At 38.9% G+C, this 19,766-nt stretch overlaps 1 protein-coding gene across 8 annotated transcripts in view; it reads right to left on the bottom strand.

Moving 5' to 3' along the window:
- Positions 1-19,766, bottom strand: part of LTBP1 (latent transforming growth factor beta binding protein 1) — a 184,715-nt gene that overhangs the window by 47,792 nt on the left and 117,157 nt on the right. For all 8 annotated transcript variants that reach the window (XM_051613894.1, XM_051613887.1, XM_051613891.1 and 5 more), the window contains 7 exons: positions 18,995-19,120; positions 17,711-17,836; positions 16,832-16,954; positions 14,584-14,703; positions 10,054-10,176; positions 7,908-8,030; positions 3,063-3,185 (listed from right to left, as the gene is read on the bottom strand). In XM_051613894.1, the coding sequence (XP_051469854.1) occupies positions 3,063-3,185; positions 7,908-8,030; positions 10,054-10,176; positions 14,584-14,703; positions 16,832-16,954; positions 17,711-17,836; positions 18,995-19,120 (864 nt within the window). The remainder of the gene's footprint in view (positions 1-3,062; positions 3,186-7,907; positions 8,031-10,053; positions 10,177-14,583; positions 14,704-16,831; positions 16,955-17,710; positions 17,837-18,994; positions 19,121-19,766) is intronic.

Genomic DNA, 19,766 nt, shown 5'->3' on the forward strand with positions numbered 1-19,766 from the left:
ATTGAGATGTCATGGCCATACATTCCATAGAAGGCTATACTGCCCCACCATTGTGATCTCAGAGCCATACATACAATGTAAGGCCATACGGCCCCCCGATTGTGATCCCAAGGTCATACAGAGAATATGAGGGGCCATACTGCCCCCACCTTGTGATGTCATGGCCATAATGATCTCAGTGCCATACATACCGTATAAGTGACACTGTGCCCCCATTGTGACCTAGGGGCCAAATATACCATACAAGGCTATACTGCCTGCCCATTCTGACGTGATTGCTACACACACTATATAAGGCTATACTGACCCTCATTGTGATCATAGAGCCATGCACAACATGTAAGACCATACTGCCCCCTCATTGTGATGTCAAGGCCATGCATGCCGTATAAAGCCATATTGCTCCCCATTGTGATTATCAGACCCACAAATACCAGATAAGGCCACGCTGTCCCTCCCATTCTGATCTCAGAGCCACACATACCATAGAACAGTATACCACCCCACACTATAATGTCATACATACCAAATGATTCCAAAATGCCCCCCTTTGGGATCTCAGGGATATATATATAAGGCTATAATGCCCCCCGCCCCCCATTTTGATCTTTGGGCAATAGATACCATATAAGGCCATACTGCCCTCTAATTGTGACTAGAGGCCATACACACAATGTAAGGCCATACTGTACTCCCAGTTGTGATCTCTGGGCCATACATTCCATATAAAGCTTTACTGTCCCCTGATTGTGAGCTCAGGGTCCTACAGATTGTATAAGGGGCCATACTGCCCCCCATTGTGATGTCACGGCCATACATACCATATAAGGACATACAGCCCACCCAGTTTGATCTAAAGGTCATACAGACTATATGTAAGAGGCCATCCTGTCCCCTCATTGTGACCTCAGGTACATATATACCACATAAGGCCATACTGCTCTCCCCTTGTGACCTAGGAGCCATATATACCATATAAGGCTATACTGCCCATGCATTCTGATGTCATGGCCATACATACCATAGAAGGCCCGATTGCCCCACTGCTGTGATGTCATGGCCATGCATATAATATAAGGCCATACTGTAATGCCAGGACAAGAGGTAATGACCTCAAGTTGTGCCAAGGGAGGCTTAGATTGGATGTTAGGAAGAATTTCTTCACTGAAAGGGTTCTCAGGCATTGGTACAGGCTGCCCAGGGCAGTGGTGGAGTCACCAACCATCCCTGGAGGTATTTAAGAGTAATATAGACATACTACTTAGGGATATGGTTAGTTAAGAACTTGTCAGTGTTAGGTCGATGGTTGGACTCGATGATCTTCAAAGTATTTTCCAACTAAGGGAGTTCTTTGATTCTGTGATCCTACAAGCATGACTGAGATTCCTTTTTCAATATAGAACTGGGTATTTTGAAATGCATGTTGCTTTTTCACACCCATTATAGCCTGTGATCAAGATTATTCTGCACTAGTGGCCTATTCTCTGGATCTTTTATCATGCCTCTAATCTCTCCGGGTAAATTTTCTCAAAAACTTTGTTTTTTCTTACTATTACAGAACTCTGATAGAACTAACTTTCAGTCTCTTAAAAATGTCTCAGTTTAGCTGCTGCTTAAAATATTTTGAAGGCACTGCTGAAATGTAAAGAAGTAATAATTTATGATACCAGTATGGCTAGTTTGGTCCAGTACAAAACACAGGACAAAAAACTATACTTAAGATTTCCACCATTGACAACTAAAAATTCTAATGTATCCTGTAACAGCTTAACAAGTAGTCAAAACAGCAAAAAAAAAAAGTGTAACCATACTTAATTCTGATACCCAAAGATCTTCCTTTATGTTCTTTCCCTCTGTCCAGTTGTACTGTAACTTGTCAGTATTCATTGTATCAACTCCTTCTTTCTTCCATTTGTTTCGATACTGATCTGGCTATTTCTCAAGCAGTTTCACTCTCCTCTACAGCAAATTGTTATTTTTCAGTGTTGATGATCTGCTTTCTCAAGAGTGGTGCTCTTACCCAAAATAATTTCCAATGGTCATTCATATTTTTCTGTTAAAAATACTGTCTATACTGTCTGTCCCTTAGTTGGCTCATAAGTGCTTTCAGTGTTGTTAGATTTATCTATTTAAAATATATAGTCTATCTACTACTATTTTACATACCAGAGTGAAGAGAACAGAGTGGTATCACAGCTGGCATTGACTTATAACTTGAGATCAATTCTTTTTTACCTGCTAAAGCAAGGTCTAATACAGCACTTCTATACATTGAATACAACCTTTTCTGAATTGGAAAGCAGTCACATAGAATACTCAGAACTTTTCCAGGGAATTTACTGTTGGTTGCACAAGATCTTTAGCATAGATCAGCTGGAATACAGTCTCTCAGCTCAAGTCTAAACTGTGCATAAGAGAGCAGCCAAAGCCAAGTCCAGTCTCTGGGTCCACTAGCCATTTAGAGCACAAATACACCAACAGTTTCCAGCTCCAATACCACAGTTCTCTTCTCATAAAACAGATGGCAAAACAGACTTGTGAGGCACGTCAGGGTGTTGTGTCAATACCAAGCTGGGATTGTTTGGAAGTAAAAGCTGGGAAGTACTTTTCAGGGTTTGGCAATGCTGACTCGGCCTCAGATAACAAATACTCTACTTCCACACCCATTCTCCACAAAGCACTGCAAGTGTTTTAGAGGAGAGAGAGGTTTATTGGATGTGACTTGGTGCTAACTACGCTGCTCTTTCTGTTATATCACTGATCAACAAACATAGAAGGTTCTGTCAAAATTAATGTTTCCAGGACTTGGGAAAATGCAGTACTGGATCTCAGATCTCATATAGATTCTCTTTCACGTTGTGAAGGTCGAGATTTCAGACTCTTGAAATAATTTCTCAGCATGTATTTACAGAGAGCAATATAAGCTGAGAAGAGTAAAAAAAGTACTACAAGTTATATACGAGCTTCTCTTCCTTGGTATGATCTGTGACTATGACAAGTTAAGCTTTCAAGCTTGCACATTTATATTAATGATCCAGGTATTTTTTATAGCTATTTCATACCTTGACATCCCCTATCTGCGATCTGCTGGAAACCATCTGGACAAGTGCATTTGTAAGACCCATCGGTATTCATGCAGCTTCCTCTAAGGCAAATATCGCTGTCTTGAAGGCATTCATCAACATCTGAAATAAAAACATAACTGCGATATTAGATGATGTGAAAACTAATTACACTTTTAATAGTGATACTTTGATACTAACTTAGCAACTTGAAGCTACAATACCCTTTAATACCTGTGTTCATGTGTGGAAACCATGTTTACTACATTTTAGGATGTCCTTTTAATTTCCCTTTTATAATATCATCAAGCTTCTTGTATTTCTAGACAGCTTTACAATTTGAATTTGTATGTCATGGCCAGTACCTCTAACGTGCCATCTGCTCCTCTCATGAAAGCTACCATAACGGATCTTTATATGCAAATTTGTAGTTTGCAATATCGTTTGGGTGTGGTGTTGGTGGATATGGTTTAGGGGAGAACTTTGTAGAGTAGGGATGATGACTAGACTCGGTAATCCCAAGGGTCTTTTCCAACCTGAATGGTTCTGATTCTATGATATGCAATAGATCCAGCCCTGGAGTCAGGGCACACAGGGCCTAGCTCCCAGCTGCCCAGCACCATGTGCCCAGCCCTGTAGACTCTGCCCTAGTGTCTTGACATCCAGGTCAGTGGAGGAAACAGAGCACAGCTACTGTGGGTACAGGATTAACTCAGCAAGTGCCTACATTCCAGTGATATTATATAGTTTTGCTTCACTACAGCTAAAGATCACAAGGTATCTGGTGACTTTCCCTCTCAGTTTTAAAAGTAAACAGAAAATGAGCCAAATAAAAGAAGCATCTCCTAAACAATTTTCCCCTACCTCATAATTCACCAAGTCTACTGCTCTGATAATGCAGATAGCTTCTTTTGAAAAATAGTTATTAAAGACTTTTTTCCACAGCCTTTGATCATTCTGATTTCTTAAGCATAGATTTTAGCTGATTAGAATCGTAACATTTTCCCGCATTGCAGGAATGAATAACTATTGTAATTAAAAAAGAGGACATGACCTCATTTCTACACTTATCTCTGGAGAGCCCACACTACATCAGAGTGCAACTATCCTTGGGATTTAATCTATTTGATAAAAATAAGAAAGAGATATAGCTTTCTTACATTAAATGATTGTTGTTGCAGATAAAACTGCACTTAATGCTGATGAAGTTGTGACCTTTTGACAACCATGTTTTATAATTTTCAACTGAGAAATAATTAATGTTTTATTTTAAACAGCAATTTGATGAATTTGATTAGGAGCATGAGAAAAAAATTAATGACTCCCTTGCACTGAGTTAATGCCAAGTCTCACAACAAGAAGGCGTCTCCTGCCAAATTCAATCAAAATCCACTATTTTCTGAATAGGATGCAAACCTCCCTTTTTCTGATGCAGCTCTTCATAGGTCCAATGGTTGCTGCAAAAGAATCTCCAGAAAAATCAGAGGCAGTCAGTCATGCTTGACATGTTCAGTGCTTTTTACCACCCTTTACATGTGTCTGCCTTGAGCATTTTGGCTAGCAAAATCCCCGAAGGCTCCTAGGAAAACATGGGAGGCTCCTATGCTTCAGACAGATTCTTTTCCAGTAATCTGAGTTCTTTGAGATGTACAATCTATACGCAAGTCCAGCTGGTGCACATCCGCTTTACAGCCTGAAACATTTTTTGAGTATCCTCTGACATGACAAATGTCCATCCCTGAGTCTTTTGAGAAACTGGACAGAATCCAAACCACTCTGTTCTTGTCACATAACGGTGCTGTGCTATACCCACAGTTTTGTCATCTCTTTTCTGCTTTCTCTGTTAAGTGTTAGAAAACATTCAGGCAAATGGTTGTGGAGTCTCCTTCTCTGGAGACTTTCAAGACCCATCTGGACTCATTCCTGTGTGATCTGACCTAGGTGTTCCTGCTGCAGCAGTGGGTTGGACTTGATGATCTTCAGAGGTCCTTTCCAACTCCTATGATGCTATGATTCTATGAAATAGGCTAATTCAAAAGTCAGAGGCCATCATAGGGAATAGCACCAGATGTCTTCTCAAGGGGATTTTCTCTTCATGGAAACTCTGCCCTGAAGTCCACACACACATCTGGCTGATCTAACAGTGAGGAAAGAAAGCCATTTTCATGAAGATGGGAACATGGCTGTGAGGCTGAGGACATCTGCTGATATGAAAAGAATTTGAGATTTAGACCTGTAGTCAAGTGATTTCCCAAAATATGCACTGAATACACCAAGGAGCCTTCAAAAATAATTACATCACAAGGTGAGGAAAAACAAGAGAGGTGAAGGCATCACAGATAAAGCAGTTGCATAAAGCATTCTTACTGACAGCAGAAAAAGCACAGTCTGTTCAAACTTGGTTTCCAGGGTGCAAAAAGCAGTCTGTAATATCCTGTACTTCAGAAAACATTTAAGGGATATAATGAAAGCACAAAAGAATTTCTTCCACTTCAAGAGATAAAAAGATTTTGAGCAGAGTTTGTAATAGTCTTGAAAATCTTCAGTGAACAAACTGTCTCTAGATAAATTCACCACTCTGCCACTGCGTGAAGAAGCTGCAGATACGGTTACAGACTTTTGCAAACGGGAAAAAGACCCTGAGGCAAGGCAGCATTTACCCTTTTTCCTTGTATGATTCAATCCCTCTTCTTTTGCCTTGAAAGCTTCTGAAATTATTTTTTCTTGAAAATTGCCCTTGAACAGGACCAAGGAAGAGATGAAGATAAAGCATGGACCTGTCCTAACAGGCTGTTGCACAGTGATGGAGGGCAGCAACAGTTACCATGACTTCTTGGGCTGTAGGAAATGCACTAAAGCAGTCTGAAGAGAAGTTCTGAAAAATATTTGGGTCCTCAACTACAATGGATTTAAATACATTTCTATATTTCATTTGCTCTCCTTTACTGCAAGATGGTTTAACTCTCCATTTCATATGCTCACACATGTTAATACAGCATTCACTAATTAAAAAATGTGTCTGCACACTTGATGGCTTGTAAGGCTTCTTGCTGAGGGAACGAAAATGCTTGAAATAGTTATGTATCTCATTCTCTCACCATCTCCCTCTCTGCTATACAGAGGAAAGAAATAACCTTTTCTTCTTTAAGATGGACATGGTAAGAACTCATGAATTAAACTGCAGGAACAGAAGACTATCACCACACATGCAAAGCACTGGCACACGCTGCTTGAAGAGATGTTTGGAATCTTACTCAGAGCAGGTTAGATGAGTACCTCTCAGAATGACATCATATAATCTGTTCTGCTTTTGGGAAGCAGGATTGACTGGTGATCCCTTCCACTGCAGTTTTCTTTGATTCTTGACACAGTACCCCTGCATGTGTTGCAATTCATGAAGATCTTGAAGCCAGGTGATAGCAAAATTATCCGGCACAAATTTCTAGTGCCTTGCATCATCAACCCACATTTACTGAAGCTGACAGAAGTGATGCTGGTATTCACTAGGAACTCTTGAGAAGATTATGTTTTTTCATGACCAGATTCTCCAGATGTGTCAGTAACAAAGACTATCAGTGTGCTTAAGAGATTTATAAGATATCCTTATTCCTTGTTGGCGAGAACTTCAAGAGATGCTGTCGCTTATTAAATGTGGACAATCCAGTATAATAATTTATGATAAAGTCTGGTCTGATATTACGAGTTTGTCTTGAGAAGATGGCATTTGGTTTGGTCAGGGGGAACTGCCCTTCTGCCTAAATTACTTAAAGAGGAGGATTCCTGACCTATTGCTGTGGGAGAGAGAGTGGGAACTGCCTCCTAGGCACTGCTGTGTGGAGGATAACCTAAAACCTAGCAGCAGAACACTATCAGGCAGAACAGCAGTAGCAAGCTGTATCTTCCAGCTCTGTATCATCAGCTACAGAAAGCACATCAGAGACTGGAAAGCTTTTATGTGCTAATACTACATGTATGGTGAGACCTTAACTAAGATGTTTGTTTCCTCCTAGGGTGAGATAAGGAAGCAACTGAGGTACAGCCTTTCCTGGATCACACTAGTAAGTAATTTCACATGCTCAAGATGACCATGAGTAGTGCAGCAGATGTACCATATCAGGTGGTATAGCCAATGATGGAGAAGAGGGAGTAGCTTTGAAATAATTCATTAGGAAAAAATCTGTTTGCCAATTACTGAACAATTAAATTGTTCTACTTGAGAGATAATAGGATGTTTCTGTTTTGTGTAACACAGCATTTCTCCCTACATTTACTGTACATATTTCTCCTCTTATTTTTGTTTTTACAAGCTCAGTATGTAGACTGCTTTCTGAGACAGTGAAAGCTGTGAGCTCCAGCAGACATCCCTGGAGCTCATCTTATACTACATATATTCTCCTGCCAATGCACATGTGGGATTGTGGTGACTGGCTACAGGTTCCCAAAACCAGCTGGAGAAGAAGCTTGAACTTAGCAGGCCCCCATGTGAATAGTGAATGCTGGCAGAAGCCTTTATAATAGAGAACCTCTGTGTCAGAATTTGAGCAACAACGTCTGAAAAGGCTTAATTGTTTTTGGTAATAATGTCAATTGCTCTTCCAGTCTTACTGTTGGAAACACATGCTGATTTCTTCTATGTCGAAAGATGACAGTGACTATTTCTAAGAATCCATTAAATATGTGGCTATGTAGGTGGGGACTGCTGAATGGTTGACAGCCAAGTACAAAGAAAGAAAGAGAAGCAGCACCTCTTCCTGTCCCATTCTCAAAAGAGTTCATGCCCTTAGCTGCAATACTTGAGATCTTCTTGAAAAAAAATTAATTAGCAGCTTAAGAACATAAGCTTACCTTCACACTGATCCCCAGTAGAGGATAATGTATAGCCTTGGCTACAAACACATCTGAAAGATCCTTCTGTGTTCCTGCAGCGCCCGTTCCTACAGAGCGATCGGTGCCGGCATTCGTCTATATCTGTAGCAGAAGGGACAGTGAAAACATAAGTCACCTGAAAATAACAATTACTAATCAAATAGTGCAATAACATATTTGGAGCAAAAAGAGCAAAGCAGAGTGTCAATATCCAGTACTGTTTCTCTTGACCTTATTAACAAATGCAGTCAACATAAAACATAAATACATATGAAATTGTAGATAGGATGTTTTCCTTGAGATGACTGCATTCAGCATTCTCTCCTGCAGTGTCAAGACACCCCTCAATGCTCAAATGGGTACACACAGACACACAAACACACACACATGCTGCTTGAGAGCTGCTTTTGTTTCTTTTATAACTGGCAAAGGTAACAAGCCAGCCGCTTCAGTGAGTCAGCAAAACCCACAAAATACTTTCCAGCAGGATCACCACCGTTCAGCAGGGTGTGGTTTTCAGATACACATGGACAGGCTGTTGCCCTATTAAGTGAAGTCATACCTTAAGGCTCCTTTAAATACTTGCCTTGTAGCAATATTAATCCTCTCAGGATGGGGAAACATCTCTCTGATTCCCCAGCCACTGCTAATCCCTCAGTGCTGCAGTTCTCATAAACTGGGGTCAGCCTGGGTTAACAGATGGACTTGAAAATCAATCATAAGTTTTCCTATGAAAAACTCAAAATATTGGAGGAGAGTGGCAATTTGAATTCAGAACATAGCACATGTCTTGTTTGAGCTAGGAAGCCTGTTTTCTGTTCCTTATTTAGAAGTTACTTCTTAAGGAACAGTAGTTAAATTGATATGGTAGGTTCTTAGTCACTTCTAGAATTCAGGCACAGCTGAATGTCTTTCTGGAAATATACTCCAAACAGAAGAAAGTTACTCAATGAGGTTTTTCAGGTCTGTGCTACGGCCACTCAGTCTGACCTCTTGAGTAATGGTCCCTTGCAACCACAGAAGTTTTGAATTTAAGCATCACTGAAATCTGTGGGGCTGCATGAAGCATCTGGGCCCACGTACAGGTCCTTACTTTACAAGGGTGCACTTTAAGAAGAACAGTCTGCACATGCCAGCTCAGCTTGGCAAGGGCTCTTTTCCATTAAAGGCTCAGAGGAAGCAATCAAACTTTGTCTACATACTTTCCCCAAGACCAGTCTGCTGTGCGTCCTGCACAGCACATTTAACTCACTCAAGACACTTAACTTACACTGATGTTTTGTTTCAAACTTCCTGACAAATTTACATGAACAACTATTTAGTTTTACTGTATTATTTCAAGCACTCAAAAGTCTGAAAGTGTTTGGTGCTATATACAGACACTTAGGGAGGAGCAGGGGAAGGGAAAAGAAAAGAAACCAACAACCTAAAAACCAGCAGCTGACAAGAAATGTTCAGGTTTCTATGTGCTTCCAGAGCTCAGAGACATTCTCCCAGATTTTCACCTTTGGGGAGAAGTTTCAAGAAGTCCCTTTACTGTAAGGAGGGGAATGTTTGTATGCCTCCTGTACACACTCTAGGTTCTCAGACTACTCTGCTCCGACTTCAGACCTTATTTTGGACCCAGACTGGAGCAGTCTGGGTGGAAATTTCAGATGTGGAAGAAATGTAGAACCTGCCACTTTGGAGGTACATGTACTGTTCTTAGAAATAAGACACAAACACTCTCTCTACTAAATGTACTACTTGAAATGCAGTGACACCAATGCAGGCATTGGCTTGGTGTTAACTGTCCGTGACAGGTTCCAAGATGGCACATGAAAGAAAAAAGGTAGAAAACCAATGAAGGCAGCAAAAGCCACTGTTCCCAAATCTCCAAAACGACAGAAATGTCAAGAATTTTGTAAAAATTCAAAGTTAGCAATATAAATATTGCTACATGTTCTTCATAGGCTTATTTATTTTTTTTTTTAATCTACAATGTGACCATGGAAGCCATAAATACATATTCTAAAATTCTGGTTATTTAGTCTTGGTGTTGTACATTTGCTGCTTCTCCATTGAGAGGAATACTATTAGTTGAAAAATATTATCCAAAAGGTAAGTGCAACATATTCTTTCCTACCTTCACACTGATCCTCTGAAGCAGAGAGTTTGAAACCTTGGCCACAAATACATCTGAAAGACCCCTCCGTATTTTCACAACGTCCATTTGTACAAATACTGCCATACTGACATTCATCTATATCTGTGAATATAAAGAAATTATAAGTATATAATTAACTTTGTCACAACCATCTTTCAGCTGAATATGGGAAATTATTAAAATTCTGCCATTAGCATGATTATTATAATTTTTTTCTGTGCATTTTGACTTGGACAATTCTGCAGCAATTCTGATTTAAAAAAAGAATTTGAACTTGAGCTGGCTTGTGCTCAAACACTCAACTATACTTAGAGCCGACATGGCTAAAAAATGGCTTTCATCCCAGTACTACAAGAACTGCAGTTTAAGCTAACAAACCTCCTTCTTCCTTGTATTTTCTTAAATAGGCATTGAACTGTGTCCATATCATCCTTACCTGAATACGGGTTTTTTTGCCCATAACCTTCCTGCAGCAGCTTAAACCAGTGCAGCTTTAGTACAGAGAAGCTGTCAGCATATGCTGGCATGTTCTTTCTTTCATTACACAGATTTACTCTCAGGATATATGTCTGTGATAAAAGTGCTAGCAGCTGTTGATACCTTGTACCTGTTATTGCTAATGCTATTGTTATTGCAAGGAACAGTCCAGAAAAGCAGACACAGCTCATGCTGGCAAGGCTGTTAGAAGTTGTTCTCTCTGAGACAATTTTAAAAACACATGCTCTAGTCCACTTGCCCCAAAATGCTGCCTCCACTTGTTTATCTGCAGCTTACCTATGGGTGTGAGGGAACAGGCAGGTTCTCTCTGAAACTAGAACACATATCAACCACATTTTCTGCTGTTGAGTTTTAATCAACCTAGCTTTACAAAACAGTAATGTGCAGGATTTAAACGAGTACTCCTGTGCATAATTAAAGAATCTATGAGAAACACATGTACATGTGAGACCTTTATAGATGACATTTTTCAAATGGGCTTAGAGAAGGCAGATTCCAAAGACCTGGCTGACACTTGAAGAACTTCACGGAGATTTCTGCACTTCATGCAGGCTGTCGCTACTTAAGAATATTTTTCAAGTTTTACTTCTGAATGCAATTTGCATAAATCAACGAAGAAAAAAAGCAAACATACGAATAGATAACATCCATCTTTGTATGCTAAAATAATCAATATATTTTATTACCTATTGTGAGTATCTGAAGTGATTAATTTTCTCATATATATTTCTCACTCTTTGCTCTTTACAAGCTCCTGTACAATCTGACTTTGACAATGCTCCTCTCTCCCCAGACAGAAATGAAATCACCATTATTGCCCATATTTCAAATTACTTGCAGCTCTTGTTCCCTCACTTAGCCCTCTAACTCCGTAAGTAAGATATCCTGCTACAGCCTGGCCAAGAACATGAAGTGGCATCATCCCAACAGATGACAGCACAGATCCACAGGTGCTCTCCTATGGTGATAATACTTAGACCCCTCTGCAAGACAAATTTCTCAGATCCATATTGTTGCAAAAAGTGCTTACTCAACAAAACACAACATTTGCTCTCAATGCATTTGATCAGTGCTCAAATTCAAGAATTTGCTAAACCACAGAGAATGTAATTTAGCGGTCAGTCACGTTAATTTCCAATTAACTAACAAATCTACTGCTTATAATTTTAATCTACTTATCTTCAAGCTATTTGGAAAAGATGCCTGCAATAGTATTTCTGATATTTGGATGGGACTTGAAGGTCAAGAGACTGTCCCATAAGCCAGCAGAAACACCAAGAACAGAACCTAAATCTTCTGAGATAAAGTTCAGAGCTGTAACTGATTCTACTGAAGCACTCTACAGTACAGGCTAGAGTACTAGTACAGTCCCTACAGTAGGGCTAGAGGTACATGGATCAGCTCTGCTGACCTCTGTACTAGTTTTGAAATCTTTTGATGGGGTCCCTAAGGCTGTACAAGCTCAATATTGTTACTTAACCAGAGCTACAAAATCCACCACAGTGATAACCAAGAGGAAGAAGCTGCCTAGAAAGTTTTGCGAACATAATTTTTTTATTTTTCAATACACAGAACTGTGTTCTAGATTCACATACTTTATTGTCATTATAAATCATAATATATCACCTTATTTGAGTGTGCAAAAGTGAAGACAGATGGAAAAAACCCATGACTAAAAGTAAACTAAAAAAAAAAAATTTTTTTTCTAATAGTCCCTCAAACACACTGAAGGACCTAGGACAGTAGCAAGTTCAAGACAATGAGGTGGCAGGGTGCACACGTACCATTTTTAATTTCTTCCAATGTGCATCTCACACTGGATATTCCCACCCAAACTGCATTTAGATCTATTCTACATAAGCCTGAAGCAAACCAATTGACTTGCCTTTATTCAACTACAGTAGCTAGGTTTCTGACTTTAAATCCTGGCAGATTACATTACTGATAGAAGACTTCATAGGGCATCAAGTACAGGCAGATGATTGAGCAGAGGTAATAAAAAAATTACTGAAAACAGCACTGGGGAAAACTAGCAGAGCTGCAACTGACCTAAACAAACAGTAGAAACAAATGAACTCATGGAACAATGGACTTCAATATCTTTCATAGATAACTTGGAAATATTTTCCTTTCCAGTGTTTTTAAACTGTACCGTACTGCAAAGCTATAGAGTTAATACCAACTCTATCTGCATCACATTTTCTAAAATGTGTATGGCTCATTTCCAACATGATGTAAGTCTGGGAGAAACAGAAAATGAAGACTGATCACATCACTAATGATGTGAGTGAGACATCTAGGCTTAGAACATTTCATAAAACAAAGGAAAAATGGAAACTAAATGCAGTAATACAAGGAAAAAAAGTAACAGCAAAGGGGAACCAAGACTTATCCCTTACATGACTTAATTTCATGTGTAAATCTGAAGTGAGCAGTGACTTTTCTTTCATTCTACTTCTAGTAACTTGGCTAGCAAGAATGAAACAAGTGAAAGTTAAGCCAGCCATTTTCAACCAGGTTATTTTTATAAATAGGTATAGAAATCAAGCTTGATATCATGAAAGAATGCAAAATTAAATCAACCTTATATTTTCCAAATAAGGAATTAAATATGAGGAAAGCTTTCTTAACAGAGTACATGTGCCACATCCTTTGCAGGAATCCAGGCAGGTGGGAAGGAGCAAAACAGAGATGAACAGGAACATGCGCTAAGTGAACCACATCATTTTGCGTAAACATTCCACAGTGTGTTATAACTCCGTTAAAAAACATGAAATTACTTGACAAATTCATTCATCCACAATAAATCAAACGGCAAGACCAAATAATGCTGCTGTGACATGCTGATAAATTGTAACAGGCAGGTGTTAAGACAGAAATAATTTTCTATGATATGGCTTCATTAGGGTGGTTCAAAAAGGAATCATCTGTATGGCAAAACCAGTGGTGAGGCTCTGACAGCTACATACATTTTTCAGGTCCTTCACTGCAAGCTGGTTCTAGTCTTGCTTCACCTCAAAAACCCATTTTCAGCTGGACCACAGCAGATGCCCACCTCCTAGTGCTATTTCAACCAAAACTATGCTTTGACTGCTTCATGAATTGAACCAAATCACAGCAATTGGGAGCAATTAGGAAATAAGTTACGGAAGTATACTGCCAATCTGACCTACAACAACAATGCAAACATCTCCTATGCAGGTTATAATACATCTGTGTTTAGCTAACATGGTTACTTCAACCATCACAATTTACAGGGTGTGTGTTATACACAAAGTGGACAGGAGGATTCACAACAGACAGCTGATACTACACAACTGAAGTAAAATTTAACTTTCTGGTAGTGCCCTAGGAAGCAGCATTCAAAATTGCAAAATATTATTTTGTTATTCACAGTGGATTCATTTGCTCTTTGTTACCTATATCTCAAATAGCCAAAACTAATTTGCAAAAAAATAATAATTATCTAACATTTTAAAACAATTCAATGTGAGAAATCTGTCCTAAAAACCTAACCTGAAATGAGACAAACTATTTTAAGATATGCTGAATGTTTTTTCTGGAAGTACAGATAATGAAGAAGTTTTATTAATATGCTTTGTGAGCAAACTCCCATATGCCATTGAAAAGCCTGCCAATCATACTGATGTGTTAGCACTCTCATGTGTTTTCCATTTGTTAGTAACTCCACACAATGGCCTGCTAGCATTTCACTGATAATACATCCCCCTTTCAGTTAATATTTCAATTTTTATTTTTTTTTAAATTATAATTTTATTGTTTGCAGTCTAGATTCAATGTTTATTTATCTGCAGCAAAACAAAATTTCCTCATGTATACTGTGTCTGAGAATATAAAGCAATTTTTAAAAGGCCATATTTTCAATTATTACTGAACGAAATAGGGACCCAGGGCACAGTGCTGTCAGCAGGTTGTAACATTGATGGCACAGAAACTACAGCATCTTGAAACAGGAACTAAAACTGGAGATAGAAAGAGTACTGAACATACCATGGCATTGCCCATTCCAGCCTCTGAATCCCACTCTGCAAGGAATGCACTGGTAAGAGCCAGGAGCATTAATGCACTGTGCATCTGGACAAGTAGTTGGCGTCAAGCATTCATTAATATCTTCAAAAGAGAAGATAAAAGGAAATACCAGTCAAAGTCATAACACAACACTGAATAAATTAATCTGATTATTCTGACTGCACTCATGTTATACATGTAAAGAGTTCTGTGCTTTATCTGTTAGACACCCAGGAAAGTACAGATTTGCACCAGTGAAGGGGCATCTCTGAGAAATAAATTAGATACTAGTACAAGCAGCAGAATCTGAACTTTGTTACACTGCAAATCTTTGGTAGGCCATCCATAACATACAGCAGATCAGATATCTGTCTCAGACACACAAGGATAACTTTGCTTATGACACCCCTTCACCATATTGAAGCGTCCTGAAGTTCTTTCTATAGACAGTCTCAAGAAACTCTGGAAGTGCATTGCAACAACAACAAAATTGTAACTCTGGCTTCTCAAAACAAAGAGGAATTTAGTATTCTCCACTGTCCTAGAGTTATGCAGCATATCCATATATTATATGGACTATAAATTTAATTGTTTCAATGGTAATAAAAAATTTATAGAGTGACTAGGGAGTTAATTACACCTGAAAGAAGGCACAAGGAACACAAGCATCACTGAAGCTGGCAATGTTCGGGGTGATAGTAGGACCTGTTGCACCAGAGAGTTCACCCATGACAAAACAAGAGATAGGTCCTGAAAAACTCATTGATCTCACACCCAGGTTCCAAGTATCTACTGAGATCTTTTTATCCTGCATCAATGAAACCTGCAATCCATGCAGTCTAAAAGAGACTGCACACAAAAATGATATTCAAAGACAAGTCGCTTTCAAGTAACCGATGATCAGAAGATGGTGGAATTAAAACTGTGTGGGCAGCCTCATTCCAGTCTGCTTCCACACTTGAGTATCATTTTATGAAATGGCTTTTAATTATACATTAACTATGATCTTTCCTACCAAATACTTGCTCCATGCAGTGCACAGAGCTAAGGAAATAATCAGCTAGTCATAGCTTCCTGAGCTCCTGTCCTTTCCCTGCCCCAAGCCTAGTGGTTGTGTCGTCTGCAGTTAAGGACTGCTACCCACAGCACAGGTAGTAGGGAGGCAATTTAATCCTAGTTTTGGGAAAAAGCTCACTTAAGGGAAGTAGCCTCCGACACTTGTAATTTAACAGGACAATGCTCCAACCTTCAGAGAACTGAACATCCCAGCTGCAAACAACTCACTGGATGTGGACAAATAAAATTTTTTCATAAAATTATGATTGTCCAGCTGAGAATACTTTCTCATAAAAACAGCAACAGGCCTCTTCAGCTGCCATGATGCCCACCTGCGAACATTTCTCAGTGAAACTGCTGTGCAATTTTTTTTATTTAATTAACAAAAAAATCCACTTCTGCTGAAACCTGATGTCAGGTTTCTGGACTTTATCGATCCTCAAAAACACACAACATGAATGATGCACTTCGTACAGAAATTTTTAGTCAAAATAAAGTCTAGATGCTGCAAAACTTAAAGAAATCACAACAAGATTTTATAGGAATACTTAATCGTATGCAATGCCTGTAACACTGTTCTGCACAAACCACAGACTCCAAAAAAAACAACATATATGCAATGCTGATGTTTCCCAGGCTAGGCCTACAACAGAGCTTGAGTGAGTATAGCTTGCAGGCAAATGAAGATGGGGTGAGGAAGCCTAAGTGAACTGTGTGTATTGTGGCCAGCTTGGAGGATTCTTGCCTTTGTTTTTGAAGAGTGGAGAAGGTGGAAATGAGTTATTTGTGGAATCTGGAATCTGTCAGTAGGGTGACTATAATGTGTAGGTGTAATGACATGGTGAAATGATTCCCTCAATGTGTCATTTCCTTGGTTTGATGGATTGAGTGTAGGAGGGTTTTTCCCTTAAGCCACCTTAAATAACTTTCAACAGAGAGTTTGGTTTCAGAAATTACATATTGTTAAGTTAAATGATAGAGAACTACCACCACACTACTTAAAATACAAGAGAATACAATAAGGAATTTGGCACACTGTGATATTCTCATTTCTACCCTATTTTAATCACAGATTCTGTACTGACAGAAAAGATTTGGAAAAAGAAGTTGTAAGAGTGGAGCATGTGAAACATGTAAATAAGTGTATTACTGCTGGTAAAGAGTCCAAACCTACCTTCACATTCACCTCTCCTGTTCATTTGGTATCCACTATCACAATACTCACATCGGTATGAGCCGAGAGTATTTACACAAAAGCCTTCCCCACAAGTATGAGGTCTTGAACATTCATCAAAATCTGCAGATGAAAAAGATAAGCCAAGAGATACTTCACTCCACCATTAAATGACTGAATGCGTGCAACTTCCCCAAACTTTGCTTTAGTTGAACAGAAGTAAGTTTGGATTTTCAAGCTGTTTGCAAGCTACAGTCACATAGCTGTTCTTACTGAGCAGTTCCACTGTTGCCTCACAGCTTGTAATCACAGAGGGAATGAAATCTAGAAACAACCAGGCCATAAGGAAGAAGAGCAGTGATCAGCCTGCCCGTGGTTGCAAATCCAGTGCATGTCACTGCATGTATGTTGTGCCCAAGGCAACACTAACCTTGAAGATCACGGCCACTTCAGACTGTTAGTGCTGCTCTCCATGCAGTCCAAGGCTGTTTGCAGCCGTATTTAAAAACATGGTTTGTTACAGCTGCTAGTCATTGAAAGAGTTTTGAATATTTGTATTTCCCACCACAGGCTTTTTCTACTAAATGGTAATATTCCTAAACAAGCATCATACTGAATAAATTCTTGCTTATTAACAAATAATAATTTGGAAAAGTAGTATGAGCTACTCAAGTATTTTCCTCACCACAATATGGTGAGAGACAATTAAAAACACTTCCAAACATCAGTCTGTCTAATGACTTTTTCTCTAATCTCATGATCAGTCCAATACCAATGACACTGAGGAAAAAAGCGGAAAAGGGGACTTAAGGGGGCTTTAGATAAGCTTCTCGATCCATTTTTATATTTTTATTTTCTATAAAGGAGACCAGTAATCACCAACACAGTCGGTTCCATCTTCACTGGCCATGAATCCAGCTTGGCAAATGCATAGGAAACTTCCTTCTGTATTTTCACAGCGTCCAAGGGAACAGAGATGGGGTGTCTGATTACACTCATTAATATCTATAAAAGAAATAAAAACGTAAGACTATATAGAATACATATTTAGTTGTGATTCTTCTTGTGCATTCCATGAAATGCTTTTGAGAAGAGTGATCTTGTAATTATTTTAACTAATTGAAAAAGTACATGCTTTCCTCTCCCTCAGAGCTGCAATAGAGATGCATTAAATAGTTTTGGTTGCAAAAATATGCTCTTATTGGCTTAAACTGTAAGAATACTGCATTTCCCTGAAGAATGTGACATGATTACTATTCAAATCACTTCACTAAGTGCAAGCTGAGCACCAGCTGCAAGCATGGAACAACAACACAATTCGGATGAAACAGAAGCATTTCAAGTTGCCATTGGGCTGTGTATGTGTGTAAATTATTTTTTAATACTGTAGTTGCACCTGATAGCATGCAGAGCAGTGTGAAGTTACCGAACTTTTGGTAGCATGAAAAGTCAATTGTATATAACCTGGCAACATGATGTAATAAACTCTTTCTGATCCAAGTTAAAAAGGAACCAGCACACTCTGAATGAAGGAAAGATATCAATATTGCTGCTTCCAAATCTGAAATGGCTCAGCCTGGGCTCTGCCTCATGTTCATCAGAGTCCTCTGTTCCAGAATTACTAGCTTTGAAGGGGATAAAGATCTCACTCTGCAGATCACCTAATGCGCTTCTGGGATGTTTATGATACACTTTATCTTTTCAGCAAAGGTTCGAAAGGAAAGACTCAACAAAATGAAAGGATTTAGTTCAGCTGCAGAGCTGGTAGCTGGGCAAATCATTCTGAGAAACAGGCAATAATTTGGTCATTCTTTCTCCAAACAGAAGTGTACTTCTTCCTAGCAGTCTGATGATTTTAGATCCCTGATACAAAGCTGAGCAGAGACAGTCTGTCTAGTCACTTTTTCTCTCATCTCACAATAGGAAAGGCTTTCATTCAATTTAATTAAATTCACGTCCAGTTCAGAGCAGCTGAAAGGCTGTATCAGAGACTAGCTGGCAAATTTTACTTGACATATAAAAGCTAGTTTCTGTGTAGTTTGGAAGCATTCAGTAGAGGAAGCAACTCCTGACTGCACTGTAGCATATTTCCTCTGACAGACTCTACATTTCAAGCCCTTAATAGCACGGTCATTTCAGAGTTTTGAAAGCATCCATTCATACCAGAGCACTTTGTCTGCTGATCGTTAAGTTTGTACCCCTCATAGCAGATGCAAGTGTATCCCACAGGCAAATTAACACAGTGTCCTGCTCCACAGATATCAGGATTAACTGTACATTCGTTGATTTCTAAACAAACAAACAAACAAGTTAATGTTAAACCCTCATACATAGTTCATTACGTCCACAATATTCCATAAACCAAGTAGAAAGATCAGGCCTGAAGACAACTGTAAATCAAGTTAAGTCCTGAGTTTCTGTAATGGACACCTTATCTGGAAGAATCTAGAAACCACCTAGGAATTTCCTAGTGACACATTCTCATGTCCCATTCAAGACCTATAAAAGGGTACATCCAAAATAAAATGAAGATAACATAAAAAATTATACAATTTAACCTTTGCATCAAAAGCTAAGAAAATAACTGTAGTGAGTTTCTGATTGTTTTTACAGAATACTTGTAAGATAAGGAGATTCAGATATGCACAGCATTGGATGCTCAACCCTTACAGTAGTGTAAGAAATTCTCCAAGTATATGTGTCACTGCAAAAAATGAGTGTGTTTAGCTGCAATTTAAGCTAAGGTTATAAAGCAGAATGAAATTCTAATTCCTGAGAAAGATGTTATAATCTGTAAAGAAAACTCATTTATCCAGACAATTCAGGATTAAATTTAATTAATCTAAGTACAGAATTAAGGCACCAAAAAATACCTCAACTCCAACTGCATCCAGCTTTTCAAACCTAATTTAGGATTTTGTTCTACAGATCTTAC

This window comes from Apus apus, chromosome 3 (genome assembly GCF_020740795.1).
Source record: "Apus apus isolate bApuApu2 chromosome 3, bApuApu2.pri.cur, whole genome shotgun sequence".
NCBI lineage: Eukaryota > Metazoa > Chordata > Aves > Apodiformes > Apodidae > Apus > Apus apus.